At 36.7% G+C, this 15,006-nt stretch overlaps 1 protein-coding gene across 2 annotated transcripts in view; it reads left to right on the plus strand.

Annotated features, from left to right (window-relative positions):
* CCDC30 (coiled-coil domain containing 30) overlaps positions 1-15,006 on the plus strand; it is a 125,659-nt gene that overhangs the window by 35,072 nt on the left and 75,581 nt on the right. For both annotated transcript variants that reach the window (XM_057707378.1, XM_057707387.1), the window contains exons 9-10: positions 1,057-1,172; positions 4,466-4,564. In XM_057707378.1, coding sequence (XP_057563361.1) covers positions 1,057-1,172; positions 4,466-4,564 — 215 coding nt within the window. The remainder of the gene's footprint in view (positions 1-1,056; positions 1,173-4,465; positions 4,565-15,006) is intronic.

The following is a 15,006-nucleotide window of genomic DNA, read 5'->3' on the forward strand; positions in this document are numbered from 1 at the left end:
AGTCTACGTGATACAAGTCAGAAAGTGATTATAAGGTTGGGTGGGAGTGGAGAACTGACTGAAAAGGATGTGAGGGAGCATTATGGGGTAAGGGAAATGTTGTGTGTCTTTTTGAGGGGAAGTTCACAGGTATGTAAAATTGTCAAAATTCATTAAACTGAGCGCTTAAGATATGTACATTATATTGCGTATAAATTATACCTCAATTAAAAAATAGTTCCAAATAAGAAATGGGAAATGACTTTATAAGGATCATCCTGTAAAGATATCCATGATGTAGTCACAGGTGGTAAAGTTGCAGACAGTGTTGTATAGCATCGTTTAAAATTTTTAAAATTGCAATATGCAAAAGGTAGAACAAATCTTGCCCTCCGTATATGTATATTGATTGTGAATGATTTTTTTTTTCTCTTTTCAGTGTGTTTTCAATATTTTTCAAGTTAAAAAAAATTACATACTAAGAAAAAAAGAGGACACAAGGGAAACAAAAGAAAAAAATGAAGAAAGAAAAAATACAAATTAAAAATAGAACAGGCACTGAAGAAGGAAAACAAAGGAGACTTTAAAGCAGCAAAAGAAAAATAGGAGAGACATAAGTGAAAAAAGAAACAGCTACAAATCCAGGAAAGTTACAGGCAACAAGTTTGTACTATTGAAACTTTGATGAGTGCTAGAAAGAGCAAGTCTTAACGTGAGGTGCTGAGCTAAGAGTGGCCTACAGGCAGAGGTGCTACAGGAGAAAAATGGTTTTGATGAACTTTTAAAATTCCAGGTCCTGGAAGAACCTCTATTGCTAGAAACCCTATACTCAAAAAGTGCAAGTCATTAGACTGGTATGAGAAATAAAAAACATCCTGTTCTGTTTCGTTAGTTGATAGAACATTCTAGGGCTGAAATTGAGAGGCTAGCAGCTCTTGTTTGCAGAGAATCACACATGCAGACACGTGGTAGGGCTGACAAGAACAGTAGGAAGCAGCACTTCCTCAGTGTTTAGAGTTAGCGCCCCCAAATTAAAACTTCCATCCAGTGGGGCCAACTGCATTTCCCCTGTTTTAGACTCAGCTGACGCACGGAAAGCAAAGGAACATAATCAGAGACTGGATGAGGAAATTCTGGCTTTAAGAAATCGGGTTCGATCACTTGACTCAGAAAAAAAATTGCTTGGAGAAGAGGTAAGTTATTTAATTTTTTTTTAGGGTTAATTTAAATGTGTGTAGAAGAGGAACAATCAGCAGCTAGAGAAACCTAGGTGTATCAATACATTACGTATTGATAATTAGTGAAGACTGATTCGGTGGCTATAGCATCCCAGGTAGATGCTGTACTTTGACCTGGATGCTTTCTATCAGTATGACTGTTTTATACCTTTTAACTACATACGCTGAACAGTAATGTTATTACTATTGTGTCAATTTAGGATCTTTTCTTTTTAATAAGGATTTAGATAATAGTTTATACTTATCGCATTTACCAAAGTTTGAGATTATTAATACTAAACCCTTAGTTGTGTTATGTTTTTGAATCATTTCTTCAGAATTTATTGATTTTTTATATGTACTTCCAAGTTCTAGATCTACTATATATCACTTCAGTTTTAATTATATTCATTTCACAATCATATCTCTAGTGTCCAATATAATGCCTGGCACATACTAAGTGCTCCAGAAATTTTGTTGCAAGAATGAATAAATATTCATTAGGATGGCTATCATCAAAACAATAGAAAATAACAAATGTTGATGAGAATGTGGAGAAATTGGAAGCCTTTGGGCATTGTTGTTAAGAATGTAAAATGGTACAGCCACTGTAGAAAACAGTATGGTACTTCCTTTAAAAAGTAAACAGAGTTACCATATGATCCAGCAATTGTGTTTCCGCATATATACCCAAAAAAATTGAAAGCAGGGACTTGAACAGATACTTGTTCACTCATGTTCATAACAAAAAGGTTGAAGCAATTCAGGCATCCTTTGACAAATGAATGGATAAACAAAATATGGTATATACATACAATGGAATACTATTCAGTCTTAAAAAGAAAGGAAATTCTAACATATGCTACAACATGGGTGAAACTTGAAGAAATATGCTAATTGAAATAAACGAGTCACAAAAAGACAAATCGTGTATGATTCCATTTATATGAAGTACCTAGAGTAGTCACAAATCATAGAGACAGAATGTAGAAGAGTGGTTTCTAGGGGCTGTGGGGAAGGGCAGAATGAGGAGTTATTGTTTAATGGATATAGAGTTTCAGTTTTGAAAGATGAAAAGAATTCTGGAGATTGATGGTGGTGATGGATGTGAATGTGCTTAGTGCTACTCAACTGTGTACTTAAAAATGGTTAAAATGGTAAATTTTATGCTATGTATATTTTATCCTAATTTTTAAAATGCAATCATAAGAAAGAATCTAAACACTGTTCAAGTTGTCTAAATCTCTGTGAATTTGTATATCTAATACTGATAAAATATGTTTAATGTATGTTAAACATATGTTTATGTTTTATATATATACACACATACACATACATGTGAGATGAGGTTCAAGAAGGGTATATCCCAAACATTATTACTTCTGGAAAGGGAAACAGGACTGTGGGGCAAGTTTATGTGAAGGAAAAGATCACTTTTTACTCTATATAGCTATATGTTGTTTAAATTTTTTACACAAAGAATACATTCATGTATAACAGATATACTTTTTAAAACAAAGCAACCCCCCCTCACTTTTGTATTTAAAATGCTTTTGGTACTCCCCTGGTGGAGCAGTGGTTAAGAATCGGCCTGCCAAGACAGGGGACACGGGTTCGATCCCTGGTGCAGGAAGATCCCACATGCCGCAGAGCAACTAAGCCCATGCACCACAACTACTGAGCCTGAGTGCTGCAACTACTGAGCCTGCATGCCACAACTACTGAGTCCGCATGCCACAACTGCTGAAACCTGCATGCATAGAGCCCATGCTCCATAACAACAGAAGCCACTGCAATGAGAAGCTCACGTACTACAACAAAGAGTAGCCCCAGCTCACTGCAACTAGAGAAAGCCCACGCACAGCAACCAAGACCCAATGCAGCCAAATAAATAAATAAATAAAAATCTTCATTGGAAATATACTTTCTTTTTTCTTGGGTAAACATCTAGAAGTAGAATGGATGGGTCATATGTTTAACTCATATGCCAGAAAATGTACCTTTTTACAGTGTATAATTCAACGAGTTTCAGTATATCCACAGAGTTGTGCAAACATCACTCTCTCTAAATTTAGAACGTTTTCATCATCCCCCAAAAGAAACCTGATACCCACTAGCAGTCTCTCCCCATTCTCCCCTTAACCCAGTGCCTGGAAACCATTAATCTACTTTCTGTTTCTGTGGATTTGCCTAGTCTGGAGGTTTACTATAAATGAAATTACACAATATGTAAGTGGCTCCTTTCTCCACTTGGCACAATGTTTTCAAGTTTAATCTGTTTTGTAGAGTTTATCAGTTCTTCATTCATTTTCTTTTTTTTTTAATAAATTTATTTAATTTTTTGGCTGTGTTGGGTCTTTGTTGCTACATGGGCTTTCTCTAGTTGCGGTGAGTGGGGGCTGCTCTTCGTTGCAGTGCGTGGGCTGCTCATTGTAGTGGCTTCTCTTGTTGTGGAGCACTGGCTCTAGGGCATGGCCTTCAGCAGTAGTTGCGACACGTGGGCTCAGTAGTTGTGGCTTGGGCTCTAGAGTGCAGCCTCAGTAGTTGTGGTGCATGGGCTTAGTTGCTCCTCCGCATGTGAGATCTTCCTGGACCAGGGCTCGAACCCGTGTCCCCTGCATTAGCAGGGGGATTCTTTTTTTTTTTTTTTTTTTTTTTTTTTTTGAGTATAATTTTATTTGTTTATTTATTTTACTGGTCAACATTTATTAAGTAATAATTATTTTCAAGGTCTATTCCGAGTGCTTTACATGGATTATTTAATTTAATCTGAAAAATAAACCGTATGAGGGAGGGATTATTATGATCCCCATTTTACATAGTTGGAAGCTGAACAACAGAAAGGTAAAATAAGTTGCCCCCAATCACACAAGAATTTAGAGGCAGAAACATATTAAATTCTCAGTTCGTATAATCTGATTTACTTGTCAATGTCTGACTCTCTCAGATGTTCAGAGTCCTTAGACTCCTGAGAATTTCGGTCATTCCCTCCTAAGTCCCTGGCCCCTCAGTGTTGCCAGTGAGACTTTCTAGTTATTGGAACAGATTTTTTTAAGAACTTTTATTGAGATATAATTGACATACAATAAACTGCTTATATTTAAGGTGTACAATTTGATACTTTTTTTCTTATTAGTAATGTGTATATGGCAATCCCAATCTCCCAAATCATCTAGCAGACAGATTCTTAACCACTGTGCCACCAGGGAAGTCTCGATAAATAAATTTTTAAAAAACATAAAAAAAAATAAAATGCTTTTGTATTTCAGGTTGAAAGGCTTAAAGGAGAACTTTGTGAATCTCAAGAGAATAAGCAACTTGGAAACCACTCTCCTGGAAGAACTGTGGCTGCTGAGCAGAAAGTAGAGGTATTAAAGCTCTGTTCTTTCTGACTTCTCATTTGAAGTGAGTTGCGTTTCACAAGAGTGCACCAGGGCAATGCGTGCTGCACATTTGCTACTCTTCTTGCCTGCCTTTTTCTATTGCTTTGCTGGTGAGTGTGGAGGAGGAAATTGGGGTCCAGAGGATATGTTTCTGTTTACTTCTTCCCCACAGGGAACAATTAATATGAAAAATATAATGGGTTTCATTAAAGAAAAAAAGACTCTTACAAACATACAATCAATTTGGGCGTTTTTCATCATCAAAATGAAGTTGCCTTACAGAATCAACCAGTGGTAGGGGAGTGGGTGATTGGAACCACATATCATAGAGAACTAATATGGTTTAGGCTCCAGAGTGTACAACATCTAATCTTTCAGCACGATCAGTCTCTGAAGTAGTGGACAAAATGATCAAACACAAAGCAGATGGAAGCAAGAGCCAGTGTGATATAGATGAGGCAATTGTGGACATTCAGCTCCAGGAGCTAGATGGCTTCGCTGCAGCCTTTCCTCTCATGCACCTAAGATGAGTGACATCCCTTGTTGCTGAGGGATCTCCTTCACTAGAGCTTGTTTTTACTGTAACTCCCTGGGCCCTATACCCCCGACCTTCTTGATATCAAGGAAACTATAGCCACCAGATTTCTTGGCTCTCTACCCAAGGAGCCAGTATCCTTCTTGTCTTCCAAAACTCTCCTGTAGGTAAATAATTTTGTAGGAAGGAAGGGAGGAAGAGAGGTTGGGAAGGAGAGAAGGCAGGAAGGAAGGAGGGGGTGGAGGGAGGAAAGAAAAGGAGGAAGGAGGGAAAGAAGGAATTTACAGGCAAGATTTCAGTAACTTCTACCAAAATTTTTCCCAGAGCACCAAGTGGTAGTGTTCTAATTTACAGAAGTTGACTTACTAGTAACTGTTTTTATTAGTTTCTTATTTATCTTTCCAGTATTATTTTTTTTTGAATAATGAATGTTTATTTATTGATTGAACAGCTACGAACTAGACAAATACAATGCTTATCCTCCCACCCCCACCCCCGCTCCCACCCCCGCCATGTCGGTCATTCTTATTTTTATTTTTTTAATTAAAAAACTTTTTTATGATATAAACTTATTTTTATTTATTTTATTTTTATTTTGTTTTTGGCTACATTGGGTCTTCGTTGCAGTGCATGGGCTTTCTCTAGTTGTGGTGAGCAGGGGCTACTCTTTGTCTCAGTGCGCAGGCTTCTCATTGTGGTGTCTTGTTGCAGAGCACAGGCTCTCGGCATGCAGGCTTCAGTAATTGTGGCACATGGGCTCAGTAGTTGTGGCGCAGGGGCTTCGTTGCTCTGAGGCATGTGGGATCTTCCCCAACCAGGGCTTGAACCTGTGTCCCCTGCATTGGCAGGCGGATTCTTAACCACTGCTCCACCAGAGAAGCCCCGGTCATTCTTATTTTTAAAATGTAAATATCCTTAGGCTTCAAAATATGCATCTAGTGTGACCCAACTGTATACACAGAGTCAATGTCAAGACTAAAAAAAAAAAAAAAAAAAAAGAGCATTTCGAGTCAATTCTTCTATGTTATCACACTCCAGATAATATTGAATAGCAACCACATTATAATCAGCAATGACCTCTACACATCAGGGAACAGGAAAACAAACTGGATCATTTCAAGGTTGCAGCAGCTGCCAGCTGAAATTACCCTATTTGAGAGAACTCCAAAGGAGCAGTTGCTGGGCGACAGGAGAAGCTCGTTGACATGAAGTGCTCCTTTTCAGGAACATCCTTCCGTGCGGATTTTTTTTTTTAAGCTATTTATTGGAATATATTTGCTTTACACTCTTGTACCAGTTTTTGAGGTACACCAAAGTGAATCAGCTGTTTTTATACATATATCCCCATATCCCCTCCCTCCCGCGACTCCCTCCCCCACTCCCTGTCCTGACCCTCTAAGGCATCATCTATCATCAAGTTCCAGTACTTCTTTATTCAAATAGAAGCATTTTGAATATTTATTCAGATTTCCTCCTTTCTTAGTTTCTTTTCATTTCTTTTCCCTCTCTGCTCCCTCCCTCCCTCCCTCCCTCCCTCCCTCCCTTCCTTCCTTCCTTCCTTCCTTCCTTTTTCACTACAATGCTCCTGGAGATCCTTCCATATCGTACAAAGAGATCTTCTTCATTCTTTAGAGCAGCTAGCATTCTATTGTGTGGCTGTACTATAATTTATTTAACAGGTCTCCTGTTGATGGACATTTGGGTTGTTTCCAGTCTTTTGTATATTTATACAGGTGTTTCTGTAGGATGGAGTCACAGAAATGGGATTGTGAGGTTAGAGGGTAGCTAGATCTGTAATTTTGGTCAATATTACTAGATACTACTAGTGGAAATTGTATCATTTTCCTCTTCTGTCAGCAATGTATGAGAAAGCTAGTTTCCTAAAAATTCATTGACTGAATATATTGTCAGACTTTTGTATTTTTACTAAATGATAGGTGAGAATGAGTATCTCAGTGTAGTTTTTTTTTTAATTTATTTTATTTTATTTATTGGCTGCGTTGGGTCTTCGTTGCTGCACACGGGCTTTCTCTAGTTGCTGCAAGCAGGGGCTACTCTTCATTGTGGTGCACAGGCTCCTCATTGTAGTGGCTTCTCTTGTTGTGGAGCACGGGCCCTAGGTGTGTGGGCTTCAATAGTTGTGGCACATGGGCTCAGTAGTTGTGGCTCATGGGCTCTAGAGCACAGGCTCAATAGTTGTGGCACATGGGCTTAGTTGCTCCGTGGCATGTGGAATCTTCCCAGGGCAGGGCTCGAACCTGTGTCCCCTGCATTGGCAGGTGGATTCTTTACCACTGCGCCACCCAGGAAGTCCACAGTGTAGTTTTCGTTTTCAATCATCTATTTATAGTGAGAGTGAGCATTTTTCAAATGTTTAAAACTTATCAATATTTATATTTCTTTTATAAAATTAACTTTATTGAAATATTTAATACAATATAAACACATATTTTAAGAGCTGAGTTCAATGAACTTTGAAAAATGCATACATTTGTATAAACCACAACCACTGCAATCAAGAAAGAAAACATATTTGTTAGCCTAGAATGTTCCCTCCCCTTTTGCTATCAGTGCCTCCCACTCTACCACTTTCTATGACCACACCATTTCTAGAATTTCAAATAAATAGAATCATCTAGTATATACTCTTTTATGTTTGGCTTCTTTCACTTATAATAATGCTTTTGAGACTTATCCATGTTGTTGCCTATATCAGTAGTTCATTTTTAAATTGCTGAGTAATATTCCTGTATATATGGACATACCACACATTGTTTATCCGTCCACTGGTCAGTAGATAATCAGATTGTTTTCAGCTATTATGAATAGAGCGGCTACTAGTATTCACATACCAGTCTGTTTTTTTTCCCCTCTTGGATAAATACCTAGCAGTGGAATTACTGAATCACAGAGCAAGTGCATGTTTAACTTTATAGGAAACTGCCAGACTGTCTTCCACTTTGTAATGAATAATGCTGCTGTGAACGTTCATGTACAAATTTTTGTGTGAACATGTTTTCATTTTTCTTGAGTATGTACATGGGTGGAATTGCTGGGTCATATGTTAATTCTATGTTCAAATTTTTGTAGAACTGCCAGACTATTCTCTAAAGCAGCTGCACCATTTAACATTCCCATCAGCAGTGTATGAGTGTTCCAATTTCTGCACATCCTTACCAGCATTTGTTATATTTTGTCTTTTTTTATTATAGGCATCCTAGTGGGTATGAAGTAGTATCTCAGTATAGTTTTGATTTGCATTTCCTGAATGACTAATTATATTGAGCATCTTTTTGTATGCTGATTGGCCATTTCTAGAGCTCATCATTACTTTGTCCAGATCCACGTTTCTATCTGGTACATGCTTCTTCAGCCTGAAGAACATGATTAACACTTCTTCTAGTGCAGATCTATTAGTGATAAACTCTCTGGTTTTGTTTGTCTGCAAAAGTCTTTGTTTTTACTTAATTTGTTTTCAATTTTTTTTTACTGTAGTAAAATACACATAACAGAAAATTTACCATGTTAATGATTTTTAAGTGTCCAGTTCAATGATATTAAGTACATCCATATTGTTATTCAGCCATCACCACCATCTACTTCTAGAACTCTCTTCATTTTGCAAAACTGATACTCTATACCCATTAAACAATAACTCCTCATTCTGCCCTCTCCTCCCAGCCCTGGCAACCACCATTCTACTTTCTTTCTCTATGATTTTGACTACTCTAAGTACCTCATATAAGTGGAGCCTTTTGTGACTCTTATTTCAGTTAGCATAATGTCTTCAAATTTCATCTATATTAGCATGTATCAGAATTTCCTTCCTTTTTTAAGACTAGATAATATTCCATTGTTTGTATATACCACATTTTATTTATTCATTTATCTTTGGACATTTGATTTGCTTTCATGTTTCAGCTGGTGTGAATAATGTAGCTGAATATCTGTTCAAGTTCTTGTTTTCAACCCTTTTGGGTATATACCTAGATGTGGAATTGTTGGATTATGTGATAATTCTGTTTAATTTTGTGAGGAACCACCATACCATTTTCCACAAGGACTGCACCATTTTACATTCCCACCAACAGTGCACGTGTTCCAATTTCTCCACATCCTCATCAACACTTGTTATTTTATATTTTATTTGATGGTAGCTATCCTAATGGGTGTAATGTGGTATCTCAATGTGGTCTTGGTTTGTACTTCCCTAATAATTAGTGATGTTGAGCATTTTTTATGTGCTTATTGACCATTCATATATCTTCATTGGAGAAATATCTATTCATGTCCTTTGCCCATTTTTTAAATCAGATTGTTTGTTTTTTATGTGGGTGAGTTTTAAGAATTCTCTATATGTTCTACTTATATTAATCTCTTATCAGATATATAACTTATAAGTATTTTTCCATTCCATAGATTGCCTTTCACTCTGTTAAAGTATCCTTTGATGCACAAAAAAAATTTAGTTTTCATGAAGTCCAGTTTGTCTACTTTTTTTCTTTTGTTGCCTGTGCCTTTGATGTTATATCTAAGAAATCACTGTCATATTTAAGAAAATGTTGTGAATTTTTTCCCCTATGTTTTCTTGTATGAGTTTTATAGTGTTGGGTCTTAGGTTTAAGTCTTTGATTCATTTTGAGTTAATTTATGTATATGCTATTAGATAAGGGTCCAATTTCATTCTTTTGCATGTGAATGTCCAGTTATTCCAGCATCATTTGCTGAAAAGACTGTCCTTTTGGCATTGAATGGTCATGGCAGACTTGTCAATAATCACTTGATTATATAAGCAAAAGTCTATTTTGGGGCTCTGTGTTCTATTCCTTTGGTCTATATGTCTGTCTTTATGCCAGTAGCACACTGTTTTGACTGCTATAGCTTTGTAGTAACTTTTAAAATCAGGAAGTGGGAATCCGTCAGCTTTGTTCTTTTTTAAGATAGTTTTGGCTATTTGGCATCCCTTGAGATTCCATATGAATTTTAGGATGAGTTTTTTTATTTCTGCAAAAAATGTCATTGGGATTTTGATAGAGATTGAGTTGAATCTGTAGATTGCTTTGGGTGACATCTTAACAATATTAAGTCTTTCAGTTCATGAATATGGGATGTGTTTTTATTTATGTCTTCTACAATTTCTTTCAGCAGTGTTTTGTAGTTTTTCATTGTGTAAGTCTTTCACCTCCTTGATTAAGTTAATTCCTAAGTATTTTATGCTTTTTGATGCTACTGTAAATGGAACTGTTTTAGTAATTTCCTTTTCAGATTGTTCATTGTTAGTGTATAGAAATGCAACTTATATTGTGTGTTGATGTTGTATCCTGCTACTTGGCTGAATTCAGTTATTATTTCTAACAGTTTGTGGAATCTTTAAGATTTTCTACACATAAGATCATCTACAAACAGAGATAATTACACTCTTTCCTTTCCAATTTGGATGCTTTTTATTTACTTTTTTCTTGCTAAATTGCTCTGGCTAATTCCAATACTATGTTGAATAGAAGTCGTGAAAGCAGACATCCTCACCTTGTTTCTTATCTTAGAGGAAAAGCCTTAAGTCTTTTCACCATTGAGTATGATGTTCACTGTAGGTTTTTCATATATATTTTATCATGTTTAGGTAGTTTCCTCCTATTCCTAGTTTGTGGAGTGTTTTTTTTAGTCATGAAATGGTGTCGAATTTTGTCAAATTCTTTTGCAGTATCTATTGAGGTGATCATGAGTTTTTTTCCCCTTTATTCTGTTAAAGTGTTGTATTGATCAGTTTTCCTATGTTGAACCATCTTTGCATTCTAGGAGTAAATCTGACTTGGTCATGGTGTATAATCTTTCTAATACAGTGTTAAATTTGTTTTGCTAGTATTTTGTTGAGGATTTTTGCATCAGTGCTCATAAGTAATATTGGTCTATAGTTTTTTGTTTTTGTTTTTTTCTTGTAGTGTCTTTGCCTGCCTTTGGATCAGGATAATACTCCCCTCATAAGATGACTTAGGAAGTGTTTCTTCCCTTTCAAGTTTTGGGGAAAGTTTGAAAAGGATTGGTATTAGTTCTTCTTTATATAATTGATAGAATTCACTAGTAAACCCATCAGATCCAGGGCTTTTCTTTGTACAAGAGATTTTTGATTACTAATTCAATGTCCTTGCTAGTTACAGGTCTATTCAAATTTTCTGTTTCTTCATGATTCAGTCTTTGTTGGTTTTGTATTACTAGGAATTTGTCCATGGCATGTTGGTTATACAGTTTGTTAATGTACAATTGTTCAGAGTACTCTCATACAATCTTTTTTATTTCTGTAGAATCGATAGTAATGTCCCAATTTCAATTTTTATTTTAGTAATTTAAATCTTCTCTCTTTTTTTCTTAGTTATTCTAGTTAAATGTTTGTTAATTTTGTTGACATTTTCAAAGAACAAACTTTTGGTTTCATTGATTTTCTGGATTTTTCTCTTCTCTATTTTGTTTATCTCTGCTCTAACCTTTATTATTTCTATTTGCTACCTTTGGGTTTAGTTTGTTGTCCTTTTTCTAGTTTTGTTTTATTTTATTTTATTTTATTTTTAAGTCTTTATTGGAATATAATTGCTTTACACTGTTGTGCCAGTTTTTGAGGTACACCAAAGTGAATAAGCTGTATTTATACATATATCCCCATATCCCTTCCCTCCTAGGACTCCCTCCCACCCTCCCTATCCCAGCCCTCTAAGTCATCACCCATCATCAAGTTGATCTCCCTAAGTTAAACATGTGCCACAATGTTCATTGCAGCACTATTTACAATAGCCAGGACATGGAAGCAACCTAGTTTCTTAAATTGTAAAGTTAGGTTGTTGATTTGAAGTCACTCTTGTTCATCAACATAGGCATCTGTAGCTTAAAATTCCCCCTTAGTACTGCTTTTATTGCATCCTGTAAGTTTTGGTATGTTGTGCCTTCATTTTTATTCATCTCTAAGTATTTCCTTATTTCTCTTGTGATTTCTTCTTTGGTCCATTTGTTGATTAAGAGCATGTTGTTTAGATTTCCACAAATATGTGAATTTTCCCATTTTCCTTCTGTTATTAATTTCTAACTCCACCTTATTGTGGTCTTTTATGATACCTGTTTTTTAAAATACATTTAAGACTTAGTTCATGGCCTAAGAGCTGGTCTATCCTGGAGAATGTCCTGTATGCACTTCAGAATAATGAGTATTATATTGGTGTTGAGTAGACCTATATATGTCTGTTAGATCTTATTAAATTACTATGTTGTTCAAGTCCTCTGCTTCCTTACTTATCTTATATCTGGTTGTTCTATCTATTATTGAGAGCAGGGTATTGAAGTACCCAACTCTTATTGTAGAAACGTTTATTTCTTCTTTTTTTTTTATAAATTTATTTATTGGCTGCATTGGGTATTCATTGCTGCACATGGGTTTTCTCTAGTTGCGGGGGCTACTCTTCATTGTGGTGCGCAGGCTCCTCATTACTGTGGCTTCTCTTGTTGTGGAGCACGGGCTCTAGGTGCATGGGCTTCAGTGGTTGCTGCACGTGGGCTCAATAGTTGTTGCTCATGGGCTCTAGAGCACAGGCTCAGTAGTTGTGGCACACAGGCTTAGTTGCTCCATGGCATGTGGGATATTCCTGGAGCAGGGATTGAACCCTCGCACCCATGTTCCCTGAATTGGCAGGCAGATTCTTAACCACTGCACCACCTAGGAAGTCCCACTTGTAACCTTTTTGATTTAAAGTCTATTTCATCTGATATTAGTTTAGCCAACCCTGCTCTCTTTTGATTGTTATTAGCATGGAAAATTTTTTCATCCTTTCACTTTTAACCTCTTTGTGTCTTTGGATCTAAAGTGAATCTCTTATAGACAGTATGTAGTTGAATCCTGTTTTGTTTTTATCCATTCTGTCAATCTCTGTCTTTTGATTAGAGACACCAATCCTTTTATATTTAAAGTAATTATTAAACTAAGACTTACTGCTGTCTTTTTGCCATTTGCTTCTCTCCATCTTATTGCTTTTTGTCCTCCATTTCCTGCATTACTGTGTCTCTTGTATGTAGTTGATTTTTTGGTAATGAAATACTTTAAGTCCCTTTCATTTCCTTTTGAGTATATTCTATAACTATTTTCTTTGTGGTTACCATAGGGATTACATTTCATATGCTAAAGTTATAACACTCTAATTTGAGTTTATGCCAACTTAGCTTCAATAATATGTAAAACTCTGCTTATTTACAGCTCTGCCCCCATCCTTTTCAGTTACTGATGTCACAAAATTACATTCTTGTATCTTGTGTGTCCAAAAATATGAACTAATGATTGCTTTTTTAAATGCATTACTCTCTTAAATTATGCAGAAAACAATGTGAAACTAGAAACCAAAGTTACAATAGTCCTAGCTTTTAGAGTAATCATAATTTTAATACAATCTTTGTCTTCTAATTCAGATAGAAAACAAAAAGTGGAGTTTCAAACCATTGTGACAATAATGCTAGCTTTTATAATTGTTCATGTGTTTACCTTTACTGAGATTTTTATCTTTTCATATGGCTTTGAGTTACTGTCTAGTATCCTTTGATTTCACCCTGCAAGAGTCCCTTTAGGATTTCTCATAGGGTGGGTCTGGTGGTAACAAACTCCCTCAGCTTTTGTTGATCTGTGAATGTCTTAATTTCTTCCTCAGTCTTGAAAGGACAGTTTTGCTGGATATAGGATTCTTGGTTGACAGGTTTTTTTTTTCTTTTAGCATTTTGAATATATCTGCCCACTGCTTTCTGGCATCCAAAGTTTCTGATGAGGAGTCTGCTGGTAATCTTATTGAGGATCCCCTGAAAGTGATGAGTCACTTCTCTCTTGCTGCTTTAAAGTTTATTGCTTTTTTTAAAAAATTTATTTATTTATTTTATTTATTGGCTGTGTTGGGTCTTCGTTGCTGCACATGGGCTTTCTCTAGTTGCTGTGAGCAGGGGCTACTCTTCATTGTGGTGTGCAGGCTCCTGATTGCAGTGGCTTCTCTTGTTGTGGAGCACGGGCCCTAGGCGCTTGGGCTTCAATAGTTGCAGCACATGGGCTCAGTAGTTGTGGCTCACAGGCTTTAGAGCACAGGCTCAATAGTTGTGGTGCACGGGCTTAGTTGCTCCGTGGCATGTGGAATCTTCCCAGGGCAGGGCTCGAACCCATGTCCCTTGCATTGGCAGGTGGATTCTTTACCACTGTGCCACCTAGGAAGTCCATAAAGTTTATTTCTGTCTCTGTCTTTCAATAATTTGATTATACTGTGCCTCAGGGTGGGTCTCTTTGAGTTCATCCTTCTTGCAGTTCACTGAGCTTCTTGGATATTTATATTTATGTCTTTAATCAAGTCATCATTTTCTTTTGTTTTTGATGGTGACCATGATTGTGGCCCATTCCTTGTTCTGTCATCCATAAATCCACCTGAAGGAGGCTGCTCTGGGAACCAGGCACAAAGATGAACTTAGAATTGCAAGAGAGTTGTTTGGGGTGGTGCCTGTGAAGGATAAAAAGAAGGAGTAGACATGGGCAGGCAGAACTTTCAGGTCATGATGCAGTTCTGACATCTGTTAAAGAAGAGAGAGAAGGAAGGAAAATTGGATAAGAAGAGCCTCAGACTGTATTTCAGCTCTGAGAAGTCTCACCCAGACCAACAGGCAGCTTTGGCACAATGATAACCTGTAGAGGAAACGGCCAGAAATGGCCAGGCTTTAATATCCTCACCATGACCAGTCATTCACTGGAGGCTGCCTGGGAAGAATGTGGCAAGTACTTTCTTGAAGGAGATATGACACCTTGTGGCCCTCTGTATCATAGAATTCTTGACAATAGAGAAGATCTTTGTAGAATAACTGGTTGATCACCCTTCCTGTATGATAGATGTTGTCT

The sequence above is a fragment of the Hippopotamus amphibius genome, chromosome 1, assembly GCF_030028045.1.
Source record: "Hippopotamus amphibius kiboko isolate mHipAmp2 chromosome 1, mHipAmp2.hap2, whole genome shotgun sequence".
In the NCBI taxonomy this organism is placed as follows: Eukaryota; Metazoa; Chordata; class Mammalia; order Artiodactyla; family Hippopotamidae; genus Hippopotamus; species Hippopotamus amphibius.